At 51.0% G+C, this 21,801-nt stretch overlaps 1 protein-coding gene across 4 annotated transcripts in view; it reads left to right on the top strand.

The window, feature by feature from the left end:
• The window catches only part of SYNJ2 (synaptojanin 2), an 87,532-nt gene that overhangs the window by 7,810 nt on the left and 57,921 nt on the right, over window positions 1–21,801 (top strand). For all 4 annotated transcript variants that reach the window (XM_072966115.1, XM_072966116.1, XM_031679843.2 and 1 more), the window contains exon 2: window positions 17,834–17,920. In XM_072966115.1, coding sequence (XP_072822216.1) covers window positions 17,834–17,920 — 87 coding nt within the window. The remainder of the gene's footprint in view (window positions 1–17,833; window positions 17,921–21,801) is intronic.

Here is a 21,801-nt window from a genome sequence, read left to right on the forward strand (position 1 = left end):
TTGCCTCTCCTAGTCTCAGATCCCGCGTGTCTTTAAAAAAAAAAAATAAAAAAGAAAGCTTAAACACTAAGCGTAAGCAAATAAGCAACACCCCCACTTTACACACTTACTTAAACTACCCAGAAATTTGAATATTAGGAGAAAGGACCTGGCAAGGTAGACTCTAAGGTGGCTCAGATCTAAGTCTGAGCTAAACCTAGGATTCTGATGCAGAACGTTTTTTATTGGAGAATTTGAAGAATTACGAATTAATTAAAATGCATCAGATTGTCTCTCCTTGATCCTGTATCCCTTTCCTATAACCAACAGAATAATTTTAAGCCATAACTATTTAAGCTTAAATTATGAACATACGGTATTTGTTAAAATATAAACTATGCTAATTCAGTAGCTCTTTTAGCAGATTCTTACTAATATCCACTGGCATTCTGAAAATCATACCTTTTGCCATATTGCATCACTTTTTCTTAACAGTCTGGACTGGAGAAGGGAGCTGTGTGTCTGGGGATGTGTGGGCTTGTTTTATCTGTCTGTTTGTATTGCCGGTGCCTTGCACAAACTTAGCTTCACCATGAATCTTATCCGTGGCTGATGAATATTGTATGTTGGAAAAACTCTTTAAGCTGAGACAGTTCTCTTCTGCTCTTACTTCCCTACAAGCAGAGCCGAGGTCAAGCAGGCCGACCTGGATTGTCCTGGCAGAGAGGAGTGATGGGAGGCTGTCAGGTGCGGTGGCAGTGCATGTGCCCCGGCCAAACAGAACAGTGATGCTCACGTCACAGCCTGTTTCAACGATGGACTTGTTTGTTTTTATTGAAATGGTGTGGATAAATGAATATTGGAAAACGAGGACTAGAAATAACTTGCCACCCACCCAGGCCTGAGCCGGCCCCTTATAGTGGTACCTGCTTCTCCAGGATGGGAAGAGTCAGTAGACCAGGTGGGAAGGAGCCAGTGGACCAGGAGGGGAAGAGCTGGTGGACCAGCAAGGAAGAGCCATAGTCAGAACACATCTGTTTGGGTAGCATGGGAGGGCCAGCAGCAGAGCTGCAAGAATGGAATTCCACTGTGCAATTGTATGTCTCTGGAGTGGACAAACAGAACCTTATACTCCTAATTTCTAAAGGCTACTTGCCTCTTTCTTCAGACACCCAGTGTTTGGGAGTGAGAACTGAGAGATTTTGTCTGGTAGTATAAATTGATTTTAACCAGAAGTAATAGAACTTTATTGTTATTCTTTCTTTCTTTCTTTTAAGTTGAAGTATAGACAGTGAACAATGTTGTGCCAATTTCTGGTGTACAGCATAATGTTTCAGTCATACATATACATACATATATTCATTTTCATATTCTTTTTCATTATAGGCTACTATGAGATATTAAATGTAGTTCCCTGTACTATACAGTAGACACTTGTTGTTTATCTGTCTTTTATGTAGTAGTTAGTATCTGCAAATCTTGAACTTCCAATCTATCCCTTCCTACCTCCTTTCCCTCCAGGTAACCGTAAGTTTGTTTTATACATCTGTGAGTTTCTGCTTTGTAAAGGAGTTTATTTGTGTCTTTTTTTTTTTAAGATTCCACATATGAGTGATATCATATGGCATTTTTCTCTTTCTGCTTACTTCACTTAGAATGATGATCTCCAGGTCCATCCATGTTGGTGCAAATGGCATTCTTTTATTTTTTATGGCTGAGTAGTATTCTGTTATTATTTCTTTAAGTTTTGATGTTTGTTGACAGGGGAAGAGGTATGATTTCCATTAGGGTGTTAAAAGTATTGACATTTGCAAAGCCCACAGGAGTCTGGGATGGGAACACAGGGGATCATGGGCCCCCATGCCAGGTTCTGGGGTGAGGTGGGGGGTTTCCTCCCAGCAAGGGTGAGGGGGTAGGAGTGGTGGGTGAGGAGAGCTGAACTCCCGTTCCCTTCCCAGCTCCCCTGCTTTCCAGTCTGTGACTGTGCGTCTGAATCTGTCCAGATGGGACACTTCTGCTAATTCACAAAAAGGTACCATATGGACTGGAGGCTGCCCTGGAGAAAAAGTGGACAGTTAAAGGCCTTTTCTAACTTGTGTGGTAGTGATAAAATTTTCATCCAGCCACAGAACTGGTGTTTTCAGCCTGCCTCTACAACACAGGAACAGATGACATAAAGCACATATATGGAGTGAGAAATTCTAGTAACACCCATCGCCTGCACATGAACGGCTCCAGACTTCAGGGGTTTCTGGGTCTGTCCGATTTCAGCGGTACCCTCCCCCTTTAGGTTTCTGGGTCAGTTTGCTGTTAGGAAAATTAGGTTACTGACAGCTTATTAGAATTTTGTCTTAAAAGGGAAAACAGACCCAGAAAAAAGAGTTGAGGGGGGATCCTGTACGGAACGGCTGTGAGCTTTAGAGGATGAGCTTTGTGGCTTCAGTTCAGTCCCCGCCTTTGTCCTGGGCCTTCTAAGAGTCGTCTGTCTTGTGGCTTCTGTCTTCCCCACCCCTGAACACTCTCAGGTCTTTGGGAGCAGATGATAAGATCATACACTTAGGAAACCCAGGAGATGGATCCGAAGTCCCTGTGAGTGCGGTGATACCACGTCTGGAACTTGCTTGGCAACACTCCAGGAGACAGACAGACGGACAGTGGAGATGGGAGGATAGCGTAAATAAGATTGGGAAAATGTTGATCCCATTGCAGCTGGGTGATAGGCATTCATTAGACTTAGTGAGTTAATACACTGGCTGCTTTTCAAGCTCAACAGATAAAAATCGATAGTTTTCCCATATACCATCATTAATCAATCAGAGTATGTAGTAGGAAAAAAAAAAGATTCCTCTCCCAGTGACAGCAATTTCTGGAAACAAACATAATAAAATATGTAAAGCCTCAAAGAAGAAAGTTGTAAAACTTTACTGACATACTGAATAAATGGAAAAGTACAGCATATTCTTGGGAAAGGAACATTGACATTGTAAAAATGTTTGTTCTCCAGTTAATCTGGAAGTTCAAGTGTCTGTGAGTAAAATCCAGTTAAACTCCGGGCAGTGGGAGTTTGATATAAAACTTAACTGGCTGATTTTGAAGTATATCTTGGGTGGGTAGAGCTCAGTTATAGAGCACATGCTTAGCATGCACGAGGTCCTGGGTTCAATCCCCAGCACCTCTGTCTAAAAAAAAAAAGTACATAACTTAATTTTTAAAGAAATAAATTGTATCTGGGCCTCCTACACACTTAAACTTGCCCTTCTCTTAATCCTTCCATTTTGTAGTGGCAGCCCCTGTGGGTGGACAGGTGCTCGGACAGAACCGTGAGTCATCCAGTCCACCAGCAAACCTAGACCACTTTACCTCCGAAATATATCTGCATCCCACCCGTTCCCCTGTGGCAGCTGCTACGGCGCTAGTCCAGCCACCGCCCTCCCGCTCGTGGATTGCACGCCACCTCCTAATGAGCCCCCCGCTGCCACTCCGGGGCCGCCTCCTGTCGATCCCACACGGCGGCCTGACCACGCCTGCACGGCCCAGTCCTCTGCCCTGGCTCTTTCTCCAGCCTCGTCCCCCACCATTTCCTGGGCTCACGCCTCCTGAGTAACCCTGACCGGTTCCTGCCTCCGCATCTCTGCACGTGCTGTGCCCGCCGCCCGCGATGCGCTTCCCAGAACTCTGCCTGACCCCCTTGTCCTCACGTAGGCCAAACTCAGGGACTCGGGCAAGACGCTCCTGACCTCCCTGGCCAGCTAGCCCATGACCTTCACGCCCCAGCTGTCTCTGTTCCCTTACCTGTTTTCTTGTCTTTGTAGCACTCATCACCGAAATTACCTTATTTATTTACTTACGATGTCAGTTGTTTGTGAGAATACCAGCTTCTTGGGATGCTGTAGGTTGCACTGTGTCTCCCCAAAAAGATACGTTCAAGTCCTAATTTCCAGTAAGTCACCTTACTGGAAAATAGGGTCTCTGTCACCATAATTAAGATATAAATGAAGATGAAGTTGTACTGGAGTAGGGTGGGTCCTTAATACAGTAGGACTGGTGTCCTTATAAGAAGAGAGACACAGAGACGGATACGCACAGAGAGGGGAATGTCCTGTGAAGACCAGAGCACAGAGGGAAGACGGCCTTGTGAAGACAGAGGCAGAGAGTGGGGGGGAGCTGCCACCAGCCCGAGAACACCTGGGGCCACCAGGAGCTGGAAGAGGCAGGAAAGATCCTCCCCGGGAACCTTCAGAGGGAGCGTGACTCTGCCAACACTTGGATTTTGCAGCTGTTTAATACACTGCATTGCTCCAATCCCCCAGTTGATGGTACTTTGTTACAGCAGCCCCAGGAAACTTGTAAGAGTTGGGAGGTCTTCGCAACACTGTCGGACGTGAGGGGAGGCTCAGGAAACTCCGCTGCATGATGAAGGAATGACCAAAATAGCCGAATTTTTTTTTAAAAGATTGGATCAGACTTGATCTACCAGACAGTAAATCATACTGTAAAGCCGTAACAATGGTGTATTAGGCAAAAAAATCAATAGATTAGAGGAGAGGGCTCAGAACAGACTCGTGTAAATAGAGTAATTTAATTTATTATTAAGGTGATCATTTAAATCAGCCAAGGAAAAGGTAGATAATAAATGGTGTTTGTGCAGTTAGGCCCTTCCCTTATTCAGCCAAATATTCAGCCCCCCTCAGCTGTCTGGTCAGAAAGGAGAAAGGTGGAAACCTCACCTGCCTGCACGTCCCTGCTGGCTGACGCTCTTCGAGGACCGAGTGGTCTCTGCAGCAGTTCATGCAGGTGACTGACTGCTTGCACAGCCATCCATTGGTAACTAGCATCTCTCTGGCTTAAAGCCTCATGCCCAAAGAAGCCAGTATCCCTTATAAAATCCCCATAGATGTGGATCCCAATGTTCACGGAGGGGCCTCCCTAGTTGCAAGAGTTGTCACGCTTAAGGAAGCCCCAGGCCTAGTGTCCTCATCAGGGGGTTATCATTCATGAAGTTCATTTTTACTGTAAGCGGTGTTGTCTTGGTGACATGGCTGATATTTTACCTTTGTAGAGTTCCCAGGGAACCAGAGCTAGAGAGTTAGAAAAAGGTGGGTTTTTTTTTTTATTCTTTTTTGTTGGGGGAGGTAATTAGGTTTTTATTTATTTATTTTAATGGAGGTGCTGGGGATTGAACCCAGGACCTTGTACATGCCAGGCATGCATTCTACCACTGAGTTATACCCTTTCCCCTAGAAAAAGGTTTTGTTAAGCCCATGTGGACACGAATGAAGTTAGAGCCCTACATTAAATCATATGTTAAAATAAATTCCCGAGATATTTAAGAGTTAAATGTAAAGAAATCTCACTTTCAAAGCATTAGAAGAAAATATAGGAGATGCTTTCACAGTGGTATGGAAAGCCTTTCTAAGCAAAGCATAAAACTCAGGAGTCATAAAGGGAAAAAAGCTGAGAGATTTAAGAACTGCTTTTTATTGAAATATAATGTCTACAGAAAAATGAACACATCCTCAGTGGACAGCTCCATGAATTTTCAGAGTGAAGGCACCACGCACCAGCGCGAAGATGTGGAAACAGCGTCGGCGGCACCCTCAGACCCCTGCTCCTCCTTCACCCCGTGTCAGATTCATAGATTTGATTACATAAAAATGTAAAACTCTGGGATATCAAAAGACACCATAAATGCAGTTAAAAGACGAGCGGCAGCCTGGAAGGACTGCGCGCGGCCCTCTGCGGCATCTGTGAGGGCAGAGACTGGCGAGCACGCTGTGCTGTGGAAGCACGCCTGTAGGTCATGACGTACCAGGACACATAGTTCAGCAGAAAAATTGGCAAAAGCCATCGTAAGTCATTCTCAGAAGGAGGAATACAAATGGCCCAAGCAGGAGAGCGAGCGGGTGGCTGAGGGCAGCCTTGGGTGGCTGGGTGCCTTCCTCTCTCTGCCCCGTTCCTCTTGCGTCCCCCTGCTGTGATTCGGGCGCTGAAGTCCGAAAGGCCCGGCTGGCAGACAGCGCACTCAGCGCCACCGCGCCCTCCTGGCCTGCTGCTGCGCCCTCACACCTGTCTGTTCCCCTGAGCCCCTGCCCTCCCCACCGCCGCCCCTGCACACGTTTGGTTCTCCTGACTGGTCCCCAGCTCAGCCCCATCCACTCCCAGACAAGCCCAGGCTGGACCTGGCCTGTAAGGGACACTCCTGCGCAGGCTCCTGCTGAGCTTGGCGCAGGGCCGGACCGTCCGGGCAGGGCTCTGGCCCTTGGGGCATGAGCAGCAGCTGCGACAGGACCAGGAGCGGCAGGAAGTGGGACGAGGCCACCATGGCCAGCGTTTGGGGCGGGAGGGATGGCATCTGTCTGAAAAAGCCAGGGTTGGGGAGGACAAAACAGGCCCCCTGGAGGGATTGTGGGCAGGCGTCAGAGGCATTCTGTAAAGTCAGGCTTCCTCAGAGAGGGGCTCCCCACACAAAAGGATTTCACGGGCAGATGACTGGGGGAGTCTGGACCTGGTCCCTCTTGGAGATGGGTGACTCAGGGCGGCGTATGAAGGATGGTGAGGCCCTGCAGTAAACCCACGTGCTGAGCCAGCCCGGCATTCCTCAAACACGTCTGACCTTTTGTTCACAGAACACACACCAACATCTGAGGGTAACCGGTGTCCCTGGGGGTGTACCTGGGGACTCCCTGCTGGGAAGCAATGAAGACTCTAAGGCCAGGTTCTGACCCTGCCTCAGGCCTCTCAGTTTCCAAGACTGGAGCTAATTCCAGGTACAGAAAGCCTTTGGGGGGTGGTTTCCGGATCAGTGAAGCGATGTAACTGGGTTCACTGGAGAAGAGTTCTTCTGCCCTTTTGTCAAAAAAAGTGTGACCGTTTTCCTTGGACGCTGGGTGGGGCCTCCGTGAATAAGCAGGTGTGTTTAGTTAATAGACACAGGTGGAGAAAGAGGCCAAACCAGTCACAAGCTACACCCCCGCACATCGCAGATATGTGGGGGTGTATCAGAGTGTTATTAGTATGCCTGCTTCGAGTTGAGCTTCCCCTATCTTCCCTGGACCCGTGTGCCACCGAGTGTCGCAGGTCGGGGGTCCCCAGAGAGCGTGGCTGCAGCACCGTGACAGTGTGAGCATCTGACACAGGTGAACAGCCTGCACCAGTCAGGTCCTTGATGAGTCTGTCCAAAGAAAAAATTTCCAAAAATCAGAGAAGCCTGAGAAGTGAGTTATGGGCTGTTGTCTGGATGCTGGATGAAAATGTAGAGTAGGAATCAACTTTTGGGAGGTTGATCAGCTCTCATCCCAGCCTCCTGGAACCTTATCCTGTCCTCACCTGACACATTCCCCGAAACCCAGCCTCACTGGAGGCGGGGTTGGTGTCTGCACCTTGCTGCTGCTCCCAGACCCCAGACCCAGTCCCTCCTCCCTCCTTAGAAGCCTGCCTTCCTCCTGGCCACCTCCTGTAATGGAGGGCTGGGCTCCTGGTGCCCCAGGCTCTCCTGCCACACCTCCTGCCCCATCCTAGGTGAGGTCGTGCGCGTTAGCCCCGCTGGCCTCTCACTGCCCATTGTCCCTTCCATCTCCCGTCACAGCACTAACCGTCTCATCACCAGTTAGTGCGCCCCCCTGCAAGTGCAGTATCAAAGGTCCTTCTCTGCTGCCTTCCGCCCTCCTAACACCTCAGAACCTCCATGCAGACCGTTGGTCTACGGCCCCTGATCCTTCCCACCATCCTCCCTCCCCTGCCCTCCTCTCCTCTCTTCTTGTCCTGCGTCGATTCTCTCCATGCTGCGGATTCCTGTCTGGCACAGCCTCCATTCTCTCTCCTTCATACTTGCTGGGCAGAGTACCCATTGCTGTGTTAAGTCCTCTCCTCTCTAGTCCACTCCGGCCCCCTGCTGCTGGATGGGCTGGAGGAAAACCCCATCACGTGGACGCGTCTGTCCCAACTTCATAAAGGTTCTGGGTGCTGCTCAGCAGTCTTCGGGCATTTGCCTCGCCAGACTTCTCGTCCACTCCCCAGGGTGATGACTTCACATGGCCTCAAGCCTTGCACACCTGGTCCCTCCCAGCTGATGATCTCACCCCCTATTTCACTGAGAGGATGAAAGTAATTAACAAGAGGACGTTGACAAGCCCCGTCACCTCATCCGCCTGCCCTGTGCTGCTGGCACCGCCTCCCTGTTACAGAGCATGACCTCAGTTCTCCTGCTCTTCTGCCTTTCCCCCTGGTCCTGTCCCCTCTCGCCTTTGAAGCCTTTGCTCCCAGCTTCCCCCTTTCCTGCTTAGCTAGGTGATGTCCACCGTCACACCAGCAGACTGTCATATCTCACGGTAAGAAACGCCCTCTCTCGACCCCACCCCTCTGCCTCCTTTCTCTGTTCCCTGACATGAAGGGGTTTCCACGTGTGCTGTCTGCACTCTCCCTCCTCCCGCTCTCCCTTGATGCGGTTCCAGCCAGGCTTGGGTGCACATCACCACTCTGAAGCCCTTTCCCCAGAGACTGCCGCCTTGCAGGACCCCGTGCAGATCTGTTTTCCTTCCAGCAGCATTGCCCAGGTCATCACACCTCCTTTCTGAAGGATGCTTCTTCCCCTGGGCATATTCCTGCCTCCCTGCTGCTTCCCCAGGGCCTAGAGCAGCACCTGGTGCACAGTACGCATCCAGCATCCTTCCTGAGTGATGGAACTGAAGTGTGAAAGGGTGTGACTTTCCCCTCCTCTCCCTCCCTGTACTCCTGTAGCATGAGAAGATGTACTTGGATCACACTACATGGCTCTGAAGGGGTGTGTGTGTGTGTGTGTGTGTGCACGTGCACATGGAAACAGGGCTTCTCTGTGAGGGAGGAGGCACTCAGGTGGGGCTGCAGCAGGACTGGGAGGGGCATTCGGGTGGAGTAAGGAAGTACTTCTTCTGGAGTAAGTAAGAAGATGGGAAGTACTGAGAAACTGGCTTGGCCAGTCAGAGAAGAAACTGGAAAAGTAGCTGGGAGTGGAACCTCCAGCACCAGGCCCAGACCGGGGACCTAATTTGTTAGTCATAGGAGGCAAACTGAAGGGTTTGTAGAATGAGGAAGTGACACACCAGGCCAGGATCCGGAGGAGTCATGTGGGGCAGGGGGAGGGATGGAAGGCCCCGGTGTGAGGTCTGTGGCCAGGCCTTGAAATTTGCCCCGAAGGATCTACCTCTCCCCCATGTCTAAAGAGAACATGCACATGTGTGTAGACTTGCGGGTATTTTTATGCTCATTCTTGTTCCCTGTTGGGTGGGAGGACCTATGGCCACCCTGGCCCTGCCCAGGGGCCTCCATCGCCTGGCACTGTCAGAAGCTTAGTCAGCACTGCGTCTTTTTAAGACCTGGATTCCTGGGGAAAAAAAGACTCAACTAGAAAGGCTCAGTGGGCAGCCATGCCCTCAAGCCCTCTTGTGCGAGGAGCTGGCCTCCTCCCCGAGCCTGGTCAGCTCAGTCACCACTGACCTTGGTGCCAGGAGGGGCATTGATCCAGCTGCTTATCCAGCTGTGGCTGCAGGACACCATGTGTTGTCCTCTGATTTTCTCTGGCGGGTGATGCACGCGAGCACAGCCTTGGTGGAGGCAGTGCATCTGCTTAGTAATGTTTTTTTGAGTGTCCTCCCCGACCCCTCACTGGCTCCTTCATGTGGCTTGGACTTTTGGAGAGAGAGGTGGTGGGGAGGGCAGGAGAGTTTCTTAGTGGGGCTGACGAGCCTGCCCAGTGGCTTTTGTCTTGGCTCTCAAGCTTCTGTTTCAGACCAATGTTTTGATTTCCACTTCACTTAGCAACCCTCCTGCAGCCTCCATCACCCGCCCGGGGAGGAAAGCCATTGTCTGTCTGGAGAGTTGCGTTAGCTCCCAACTGACAGTTCTGGAAGGAACAGCCGCAAGTCAGTCTGAGCTGAGCTCAGAATTAGCACATGAAGCAGACACCGACCTTGATCTTGACGATTCTATCCTCTTGAGACCATGCAATACAAGAAGCTGGTTTAATATCGGGCACAAGAACGCAGCCACAAATGGTACCTTCGTCTTGAGTCGTCTGCACTGTGGGACTGTCCTACTTATTTTTCTGACCTGTGGGCTGGACTTTGCTGGAATTTCCTTGAGGCGTGTTACTGTGGAAAATATTATGACAGCAAGAAGCACATGTGGTTGGTTTGAGTACTGATCCAGACCGGCTGCCTGCTGACCAGGAACACGGCCTGCCTGGCCTGGGTTCTAAGGAGCAGAGCCGACCCTGGCTACGGCGGTGAGCACGATGGCTCCCACGGAGACCTGCCCGGCCCTGGGACGTCTGATGACAGAGCCCTGCCCTGCGGACCAGAATCCCTGGTCCTGCTTTGGGGCAAACACCGTTTCCCCTGCAGGCCTCTTACACGGGGGCCTTTCGCCCCCACTCCCCGTGGCCACTAGACCTGGGGGTGGGATGCGTGTCCCCCAGGCTCCTCTTGGCCGCCTCCACATCGTTCTCCTTCCCTTCACCATAGAAGCACTCAACTTGGAATCTCATGTCCTGCGCCCACCAGGAGGTCCTCCTGGGTTCATCTGAACATCCAAACTGTCAGCACCCCACTTGGCATCCAGGACGGGAAACACAGCTGACTGGTGGGGCCGCACGGAGTGTCCTTCTCTGGAGTCATCCGTACAGCAGCCCTGCGAGTCCACACGGCCTTTGGGAGACCCCAGGTGCTGCTCGCTCACGGGCCGCGGGTGCCGGGGCCGCCTTGCTGAGAAGCCTCCCTCCCGCAGGGTCTGGTGTCAGGTCCAGCGGCTGAGCTTCCAGCTCCCCTTAAAGGACAGCTCCACGCAAGAGTCTCCGCTGGCCTCTCACTGTCTGGTCACCTGCGGTTCCTCCGGAACAAGGCCTTCTATCGGGTCTATTTTTATCATGAGCTATGTTGTCTAGAAACAGAGACAACATTTATCCGGTTTCCAAGGAAACAGGACTAGAAAGTTAACCTAGGGTTAGATTCTCTTGCAGGCTCTGCCAATCCTTTGTCTGCACTCACCACGGAACCACGTCACTCTCTGCCCCTCCTTGAAATTTGTTCCTTGATGGTTTTCTCTTCCTCTCTGTCGGCCTCTTCCACACTGAGTCCTGCCCTCATTCTTAGAACCTTCAGTTGCCTGTTGATCCTTCTGATGACCTTGACCTTTTGTTCCCGCCCTCCCACCCTCCAGGGAGTGTGTCCTCCACCTGGGCTCCGCTGCTCCCTCCCACGGCATCTCCCTCTGCCCTCTTGCCAGGCATCCTGCTTTTCATCTTCCACCTTCGTCTTTCCAGCTCATCCCTCAATCCCCCAGTTCCCACCATCTTGATCCGCAGGGGCTGCGCGAACCTGCCACCTCTTGCTGTCCCTCCTCAACCTCCTGCCCTCTCCCTCTGTCCCACCCCTGCCCTTCTCTTACTCCGTCCTACTCACTCTGTGAAACCACTGGGGAGCGCCTGCTCTCCTCACCTGGACCTGCATCTGTGCAGCTGGAAGTTTCTGGAGATGACCCCCGCCCCCATGTCGATGGGTCTCATTGCCCCTTCGGGGTCCCGGGATCCAGATGGGCCTTTCAGTTACACTCCTGTATTCCACTCGCCCTCCCACCCCCCAGACAGCTGCCCCGCACCTGTCCCTCCCTGCTCTGCCACGCCTCCGCCTCCTCTCTCAGAGCTGATGGGTTGCTTCTCCTGTCACTGAGAAAACTGAAGCAACAAGGAGAGGATTTCCATCCGTGCCTGCACCACAGCCACCCACCACCACATCTGTCCCTGTGTCTCCTCTCCTGTTGCCACGCGTGGACTCTATGTCCAGTAGCCCCCAACTCACTCCCCCGTCCAGGGCTCTGCTCCGGCGGGTCCCCCTCTGTCCTGCTCCAGCAGCTCTTACCCGCCCTGGACCATTTCTACCAGCACACTAACTGGTGTTAACTCCCCCTCTTGGAGGAATCTTTAGACCCCACTTCCCACGCTACAACCTCCCATTTCTCTACACACACACACACACAAACATGCACATGCATGCACACACAAGCTCACACGTGTGCACACACATGCACATGAGTTCCTCAAAGAAGTGTCTCTGCTCATCATCTCTGTTTTCTTTCTTCCTCTCCACTTAGGTTTTTGTCCCTCACCTTTACTGCAATTGCTCTTCTTGGCTCACCTGTACGTAACTAAAATGACAAATGCTTGGCCCTCACGTTACGGGACATGGAGCAGCGTCTAGCCTCTCAGAACACTCTTGTCTCCTTGAAACACTCTTGTCCTGGCTTCCAACACCACGCATTGCTGGTTCTCCTCGTATCTTTTTAGCCACTTCTCTTCCATCTCCCCATCCTTAAAACACACTGTCTCCTATACGCACTCCCTAGACGGTCTCCCCTCATCTCATGACTTTAAGTACCTTCTGCTTGCCGGGGAAGCCCAGTTCCTATCTTCAGCCGGACGTCTCTGCCGGACTCCAGATGCTCAGCTCCATCCTCGACATCTCTACTCGGGGGCCTATGAGCACCTTGGGCCTTGTGGGCCCGTCTGACTGACCCGAGCTCTTGGTGTGCTGCCCAGACCTGGCCCGTCCGTCTTCACGGACACTGTGAGTGATGGCCACAGCATCCTGTTAGGTGTTCAGGAGCAAGACGTGGCATCATCCTTGAACCCTGCCTTTCTCTCATGTCTGTGCACAAATCCTTTTGGTTCCACCTTCAGAATATTTGCAGCTACTTGATGATGTTAAGGAATTATGGTTAAATTTGTTTTAGATGTGATAGTATTGTGATTTCACTAAAAAATTTTTTTTTATTTTGGGGGGGAGGTAATTAGGTTGTTTGATTGATTGATTGACTGATTCATTCATTCATTCAGTGGAGGTACTGGGGATTGAAACCAGGACCTCTCTCATGCATGCTACCACTAAGGTATACCCTTCCTGTTACATTTTCTTAAAGAACCCTTGTCTTTTTTGAGACTTACTGAAATATGTATAGACGAAACTATTCAAAGTCTGGGATTCCCTTGGAATAATCTCAGGCAGCGGTTCTCACCAGGAGGACTCATGAAAACACAGATTCCTGGGCCTCAGGCCCAGAGTTTCTGGTTCAGTAGGGCTGGGCGGGGCGTCTTATCTCCAACACCGTTTGATGCTTATTGTCTGAGGACCACATTACAAGCCTGATTTAAGGTGTAGGAGAGCAGGTGCAGGGTATGCGTGAAATAAGGTTGAGCATGAGTTGATAGCAGTTGGAGCTGGTGGATACACAGGGTTTGTTACACTACTCTGCTTTTCTTTATAAGTTTCCATAATAAAAAGTGTGTGTGTGTGTGTTCCCAGCACCTCCATTCCTGCCACCCTGGTCTGAGCATCGTCTCTTGTCTGGATCACTGTCGCTTCCTCCCTAGTCCCCTTGCCTTTCCCTTGCCCCTCTTAGAATCTCTTTTTAACAGAGCAGCCAAAGAGACCCTCAAAACCCTGCAGTGCCTCCCGCTCACTCAGAGTGAAACCCCAAGTCTTTTTTGACATAGAAAGCACTTTGCAGTGTGTCCCCAACTCTGTGTCTTCTGTCAGACATGCTGATCTTGTTGGTCCTTGGACATACCAGGAATGCTTCTGCCTCAGGACCTTTGCGTGTGCTCTTCTGGGCCTGTAGTGCTCCCCATCTCCCCCTCAGCCACCTGTCTCTTTTCCTTTGTCTACATTCAAAGGTCACTTCAGCAGTGAGGCCTTGTCAGACCACCCTGTGTAAATTCCACAGCCCCCACTTCCTCCCCCTCTTCCCTGCTCTCTTTTTCTCCTCAGCTCACATCATGGTCTGTATTGTGCTCTTGTTCCTGGCACTGCGCAGGCCCTGCCGCTCCGTCACCTTTGTGGGTGCCTTATCAGGGTCACTGCTTCCGGCTTCCACCCCCACCAGGTTGGCCTCCACTGTCATCACTCATCCATTCATGACATGTGTCCCTGCAGCCCAGTGTCTGCCTCGGCTGGCTCTGCTGTAGATGAGTTTGGGTCTGTTTGGATCCCCGCCGGAGCCCCGGCTTAGGATGGTGCCAGTTGCAGTTGGCTTCTGAATACATGTTCACTGAATGAATAGCTGAATCCCAGGGCGAGAGGTAGGAGGAAGAGAGTGGGAGAGTGAATGAGGGGCCCCGATGGCGAGGGTGTGGGGGAAGCAAAAACATTCTCACATGGAAAAACCTACCGGAAATGCCACATGGAAGACAGGAAAGTTCTATTTTTGAGACATTAAGCAAGGAAGGACAGAAGTTGCGAATGGGCAGACCAAATACAGACTGCAGAGGTGTGTGCAGCCCACACGCTGCTTAAAATAAATCTGGATTGGTTGCCAACACTGAGAAATCGGGAGTGTCCTATTTCTCTCAAAAAACTGGAGCCCTGCGGGCACTGGGCTGGTTTGCCCACCTGGGGGCAGCTGGCAGGAGTGGACAGTGTGTCCCCTTGGCAGGGGCATTTGTCCTCTGGTCGCCCACGGCCCCTTCCAGCAGTTTCATTCATTCGTTACCTCCCTGGGACTTACATACATTTGGTTTGTGACCTCCCTTTTGAAGAGCAAACTGGATTTCTTCTTCTTTCGAACTTAAGTGAGGAAATAGTTACTTGGGGCGAGCAGTGGTGTTGGGTAGTTTTGAAACAGGCTGCCTGGGAGGTCAGGCCTCTGGGAGTGCTGGCGGTGGGGCTGTGAGGTCAGCGAGGGGGGCCCCACCTCACAGGGCTGGGATGCATCCTACTTACACATTGGAGGGGTCAGAAGGAGCCTTGGAGAGGAAGACGTTGATAAAAGGAGAGATGATCTGCAGCTAGTCTGGGCTTTGACAGGACTGGCTCATCAAAGGAAAAGGCTGCCGAGTCTCATGGGTTCCGTGTGTCCCTAAAAGATATGTGGATGTTGTAACTCCCAGTACCTCAGAATGTGACCTTATTTGGAAATAGGGTCATCGCAGGAGTAACTGATTAAGTTGGGATGAGGTCGGGCTGGAGTCAGCTGGGCCCCAAATCTGATATAATGGAGTGTCCTTTGGAGAGCAGAGAGACACACGGACACACAGGGAGAAGACAGCCAGGTGATGAGTGATGCAGCTGTAAGCCCAGAAGGACCAAGTCGGATGGCCACCACTAGCCAGGACGAGGCGGGGAGACCCTCCCCTGGAGCCTGCAGAGCAGGCGTGGCTGCTGACACCTTGCTTCCAGGCTTCCAGCCCCCAGAGCAGAGAGCTAATAACGTTTCGTTGTTTTAAGCCACCAGCTTGTTTACAGCCGGTCTGTTTGTGGTGCAGGAAAAGCATCTTCTCCCAGGACTCTCATGCGCACTAAGGTCGTGACCCGCCATGAGTCACTCCGTGTAAAAGTTGGGGATGATGGCATTGATTACATATTAGGGCGTCAATAATTTACAGGATTCAACTGGGACACGGTGGCCTGGTAGTGTTCTGCTTGTTTGTTTTAAAAATAGGATGAAAAGTCTTCTTTTATCTGTGTTTAATTTTCCCAGTGATGGGGGGGGACGTGAAGTGCACACTTGTCCTCTGAGATCCAAGGGCTCAGCTTTGTTTCCAGTTTCTCCCGCGGTCACGTTTCCGCCTCTGACGTGTGGCGGTGACCACGCTGCTTTGGCTGGCAGTCTCCCGGCACCTTTTTTCTTGGGTCAGGACTGCTGGCAGCGGGGCACGAGTGCAGAGACTCCCTTGTTTTATGGTCGACAAAGTGAGACCCAGACAATACTCAGGATCTGGGGTTCTGTTCAAAGGCTTTACAAATCCCTGAGGGTTGGAATATATATATTTTGCAATTATTCACTTGCACTTGATAACTTGTCCACAGAGGTGAGCCCAGGAGCTGCCCAGTTTACCTCTCCCTGGTTGGACCAGGAGATGCTGTGTGTGGCCGTGGAAGGGCCTGCCACGGGGATGTTTGCTTCCACCTATGAGGTTGGGATTTCACAGGACTTAGCTGTCCTGGAGCAGGCCGTTTCCAGGAGGGCTCTGTGGGCACATGGCACCGGGCCCGTCCTTTAATGGCAGGCTTGTCACCACCCTGGGCAGAGGATGCCTTTGATCTCGGCTGGGAGCCGACTCTGGGATGGAGAGGATGCCTCGTCCTCCTCGGTAACGTCGGTGTTGGAGCAGGAGACCCGTGGGCTCTGAGAAGTGGGCTGTCTCCATCTGTGGGCCCCGCAGATGTCCACGTCCTAACCCCCAGCTCCTGCGAGTGTCACCACGTGTGGCAGAAGGGACTTTGCAGATGTGATTAAGGGCCTTGAGATGGGAGAGATCAGGGTTATCTGGGGGCCCAGTGTACTCACACAACGGTCCTTAACAGATGGAAGAGGGAGGCAGGAGAGGGAGGGAGAATGAGACGTGGAGATGGAAGCAGAGATCGGAGTGATGCTTTGAAGAGGGAGGAAGAGGCCAGGAGCCAGGCAATGTGGGCGTCTCTAGAAGCTGGAAAAGGCAGGGAAATGGGTTCTTTCCTTGAGCCTCCAGAAGGAACACCATCCTGTCGACACCTTGATTTTAACCCAGTGAAACCCACCCTAGAGACCTCAGACCAGCAGATTTATAAGTTCACAAATTTGTGTTGTTTAGAGCCCCTGAGTGTGTGGTCATTTGTTACTGCAGTGGTAGGAAACTAACACATCATTCCACCACCTCCCAGCTGCCCGGCATCCTCTGAGGCAGGTCGATGGAGTAGGCAGGGCTGTGGCTTCCCAGTCCTTTTAGTAATTACCTTGAGGTTACTCTGCTCCTTCCCCTCCATCCCCCCCCCAAAAAAAGCCTAATCAATTAGGGAAAGTCACGTGACTATTAGAAGGAAATGTAATTTATTAAACTGGTTCTTAACCTTTCTGGTGTCACTAACTCCTTTGAGATTCTGATGAAAATTTTGAGTCCTAGCCTCATAAAAATATACATCAAAAAATTCTCATACAATTTTAGAGATTATACAGATTCCCCAAAAGCACTCTGTGAAGCTCCAGGGTCTGCGCAGGCTGTCCTGTCTCCCAGACAGAGGGCTCTTGCAGTAGATGAATTCATTCAAGGCTGAGTGACTGCTTCCACAGTCAGTCTCCCTGAGGGTATTTGCCAGGTCCTTGTTTGAGGATTCATCCGTGTTCATGTTTTGTTCTGTGCATTTAGAAACATTCTTCTGAGAAGGGAGCCAAAGGCCTGGCCCCTAGAAGAGCCAATGGCACCTCCCACGGTGTCCGTGCATCATTGTCAAGCTTAAGGGCTCCTGGTCCTTCCCTCTGCCAGTTTTTCTCCTTTTGCTTTTGCACCAGGCTGAGTCTTGCCCTGGATGTTGCCAGTAACTGCTGAGGACCCAGGGCCCTCTGTTCATCAGCCCACCTTGGGATTCCACTGGACCCAGGCCTGAGCACCTGGGCACCCACTTAGCCACCGCAGGTTAGCAGGTACCTGGGGGCAAGTGAGCCCTGGCACGACAAAGTGGACGATTCTTAGGAAGGAAGGTTCTCCGCATCAGGGAACGATGACTCACTGCTGTTTCTGAGCACGGGGACTGCGGCGCAGAGTGACCACACTTCCCAAGGCACCTGCTGCCGGCTCCCACCCCAGCACCTCCGCCAGCCGGCCACTCCCCTCACCTTCTCGTGCCCCCGGGTGGCTGTCAGAGCTTCCAGAGAGCAAGCTTTTGGTGGGATGGTCTAAATCACTGCAGCCCAGTGATTTGCTAATCCTAAAGCCTCCAAACATATGATTTGGTGCCGAGCTATTGTCTCTGCGTTTTCTTTTCTGAGTGGGTGGGGAGCCGCATTGGAAGGCAGCAGTGAATGAAGTCCAACAGGAGGCTCGGCTGATGCTGTCTGTGCTGTGTTTCTCCTCCAGCTCCGGAAGAGAAGGAGGTCATTAAGGGCCAGTATGGAAAGCTCACCGACGCGTATGGCTGCCTGGGGGAGCTCAGGTTCAAGGCTGGTGAGTATGGTTCGGAGGAGAGCGGCCGTCAGACGCCCGGTCCTAGACTTCTAGCGCTGGGTAGAGCCTCTTTTATGTTAGTTTGGAAAGACCGTGGGATGTCGGCATGTTATTTTAACAACTGTTATCATCTTTTAAAATGTTTCTCTATTTCGCTGAGCCTGCTCCTCCAGGCTGGGGAGGAGGTCACGGTGAGCGCAGCCTGGTTCTCACCTGCCCGAGCCGCTTCCCTCCAGGTGCAGAGGAAGTGCACCTTCATTGTTCACCCACCAGGATCTACATTTTTCCAGCCTGGTCTGGGGAGGGCAGCCCAAGGGGGTTGTTTGTTGTTTACAAGGGATCTGTATTTTAGAATGGGTGGATGTCAGAGACCAGAAGCCCCTGGGCTCACTGGGTGGGTCTTGAGGGAAAGGAGCTGGGATGGGCGTTGTTGGCAGGGAGAGAAAGCCACCAGCCCCTGACCACGGGCACCGAGGATGGTGTGTGAGCAAGAGCAAGGGAAAATGCTTCAAAACTGGACCGAGTGGTCTTACTAGAAAGGGCAGAGAACTTACAGGAACACCGGGCATCCTTGCTTAGTATGAGACTCGGGCTGAGCCATCAGCCCAGCGTCACAGCTTCCCCGTGGGGCCACTGGGTCACCTCTGCACTCCCGGACCTCATGGAAGCCCAGGTGCACTTCTGTGACTGCAGCCCCCATTTCCTTCCTCCTCTCTCAGCCGCCTCATTTACATTGTCCCCACTCAGCATCTCTGGTGACTTATGGGGCCAAGACGAGAGCAGGCTGTGAGTGGACCAGATGCAGGCACGGAGGCTCTTCCCGAACCAAGCACACACATCTCACATCCACGCAGCAGCTGTTTTCCTGAACTGAGGCTTTTTTTTTAAGCCAGCAGAATAGCACTGTTGTTTGCCATTACTTTTCTGGGTCTTTTCTTTAGTGGGAAGATTTTTTTCTGAACTATGATGATGACTTTGATCATTGCCAAACAGTGTTTAGGAAAAACACTTAGCACCCACATGACAAAATGCATTTATTTAATGTCTATTTTGTGCCAAGAGCTAAATGTTCATTAACTTCTTTAAGCCTAAAATCAAGCCAATGTGATGCTGTATCTTTATTCTGTTTACAATAAAGGAAACAGTTTCAGAGGGTTAAAGTAACTTGCTTAAGAAGCTTGGGGGCAGGGTATAGCTCAAGTGGTAAAGTGCATGCTTAGCATGCACGAGGTTCTGGGTTCAATCCCCAGTACCTCTTCCAAAAAATAGATAACTAAATCTAATTACCTCCCCTCCAAAAACAATAAAGAAAGAAAGAATTTACATTCTAAAAAAAAAAAGAATTTTAGCTTGGATTCAAACCTGGACCTAACTGCTTCCAAAACCTTACTATTTTCATGAAGATGTGCTGCCTGCCATGGGTTTCTGTAGGTTTTTTCCCTGCAGTGATTTTTTTCTGAAGTTACAAAAAATTCCTGTGGCTTTTCCTTAGTCACGAGGAGGTGAGGATGACAGCTAACCTTACATGGTACTTACTCTGTGCCAGGGACATTTTTGTTCTGGGGGGGAGGAGATAATTAGATTTATTTATTTTGTTTTTTTAATGGACGTACTGGGTATTGAACCCAGGACCTCATGCATGCTAGGCATGTGCTCTACCACTGAGTTATACGCTCTCCCCCAAGGCACAGTTTTAAGTGTTTCAGTTTATTAACTCATCTCTCCCTGTGAGGGAGGGACCGTTACCATCAGAAAGCTTAAGAGTTTTATTTCATCTATTCTGTGACACATTTTTTACATTCTAACATCTGGGCATTTAAGATATGTTACAGCTATTGGCCTCTTACAATTATAACTGACAAGATTTTTCTTGTATGTAAATTAATGGTCCATTTCTCATCTGTAAGTTGCCCAAGGTCAGGCATCCCTTAGGTGATGACTGAGTTTTAAACTCCTGCTTTCTAACAGCAGGGGCTGCCTTCAACCGCTCGACTGTTCTGTCCTGAAAGGGGCAGAAAGTCTGAGAGTCCAGGGACAGGAAAGCAGTTCCTCCCCCACATCCCAGGGGAAACTTTTTACCCTGGGCTATGATTTTAGATCAGCTCTAGGGAATTAGTCCTAACCAGGGAGGGTGGGAGCCCCGAGAGACATGTTGTCAGCGCGAGTCAGGGTGTCTGCCGGTGCCTGGCTTCAGCAGGGTCTTTCCAGGGCCGGAGTGTGAAGTGACCAACTCCTGGAGCTGTCCCCTCCCCTGAGGGGTGAGTGAGCACAGCCTCTGGTCCCTGGCCCCCGTTTCTGGTGTCCTCTGAACACCTCAGCCACATCTGCAGGCATCGCCCTCCAGGAAGGACCGAGAAGGCGAGTGGAATGAGTGTGTTTGTCTTTTGGAAGGTCAGGATTATTTGGCCTTTGTCAAACATTCTCCAAGTGCCCAGGGTATCTGAAGGATGGAAGGATTAGGCCTTGTCATTGAGTTTTTCAGATTCCCTTTGGCCACACGGAGGAGTGTCTGGCTTTAACTTGATTTTCTTTTCCCTCTGCAAGTCTTCACCTCAGATCTGTAATCTGTTTTGTTTTTTCCTTCACTTGCTGAGGGAGTTGGGCAGCCCCGAATGAAATTCCAACTTCCAGTTTCCACCAACAACTGGCCCGCGGAGGAGATGGGCCTCCCTTTTGACGTTTGTAGGCTGAAGGTCTCTGTACAAAGAGAGAGACTTCCCCTCGGGCTCTTAACTTTGGGCAGTTATTCAGTTTCAATCTACTGAAGTGAAAATAGCCTTTTATGCTAGAAATTAAGAGACATGCACAAGTTGGTAGATTTTCATGGAGAGCCCAGAGTCCCGCCTTCCTCTGAAATGCCAGCAGGAAGCGGGTGGAGCCCCCACGATAAGCCCAGAAGTTTGGCTTCCTGACACATACACAGTACAAAGCATAGAAAGTGAGAGTATAGTCATAAAAAGAATTGAGCCCAGTGATTATAGGGATTTAACTCTTTTTTAACCTAAGCTCTCAAGGCCTCCCTGTTTCACAGCCTCAGGGGTTGAATAAATTTGAGGTCTATAATGGTTTGTGGCTCCTGCAGTGCACAGCCTGTAAATCTGTACGTGACAGTCCTATAAACTTTGCACTAGACAACCCTCCTCAATTCTAGTTTCATCTCTCAAGCCAGGAAAACAACCTCACCTTTATCTTACATAGTTCTTCAGAGACTTACATGAGAGAATGACCATAGCTCTGAACATGGGTACTGAGTGGGAGGGGGCTGTCCCACAGAGGGGTCTCTCTGGGAGAACGAGGCATGTGGCCCAAGCTGAGTGCCTTTGGGTCGGTGACTCCTGGTGAGTGGTTAGTCAGCACAGGCTAGTTGAGGGCTGACTCCTGTGGACAGTCCCTGCAGAATGGACCACCTCTGGAGAGGGAAGTTTGGCAGTCTTTTGAGATTCCAAGAATGCAGCGTTCTCTAGCAAGTCTTGAAAAGGAATGGTCATCAGTCTTATTTTAATACTTGTACCCAGTGGTGTGATGACAATTATCTGATATCCAGCTCTCTAGGGGGAGGTCCCTGATATGTCGTGTTTGCCAATTTCCGTGGTGTAAATGCACCCACGGTGGCTGATCTCAGGCCAGTGTGGAATTGGGGTACGATGTGCTCAGCTGGCTCTCGGGAGCTGGTGGGAGCTGCCGGCGCACTGCTGCCTTCACCGCCCTCGGGTTCTCGGCAGGGAAGGTGAAAGCGGTTCTTGTGATGCGCCAGGTAGACACAGGTCTTCAGAATTCTGAGCTCCTTGCTACGGGGGTGAGGACAGGGTCAGGGGGCTTGGGGCCTCTGGCCCCAGTTCCTCACTTCACAGGTGGGGGCAGCCTAGACTCCCCAAGTCCTT

The sequence above is a fragment of the Vicugna pacos genome, chromosome 8, assembly GCF_048564905.1.
Source record: "Vicugna pacos chromosome 8, VicPac4, whole genome shotgun sequence".
In the NCBI taxonomy this organism is placed as follows: domain Eukaryota; kingdom Metazoa; phylum Chordata; class Mammalia; order Artiodactyla; family Camelidae; genus Vicugna; species Vicugna pacos.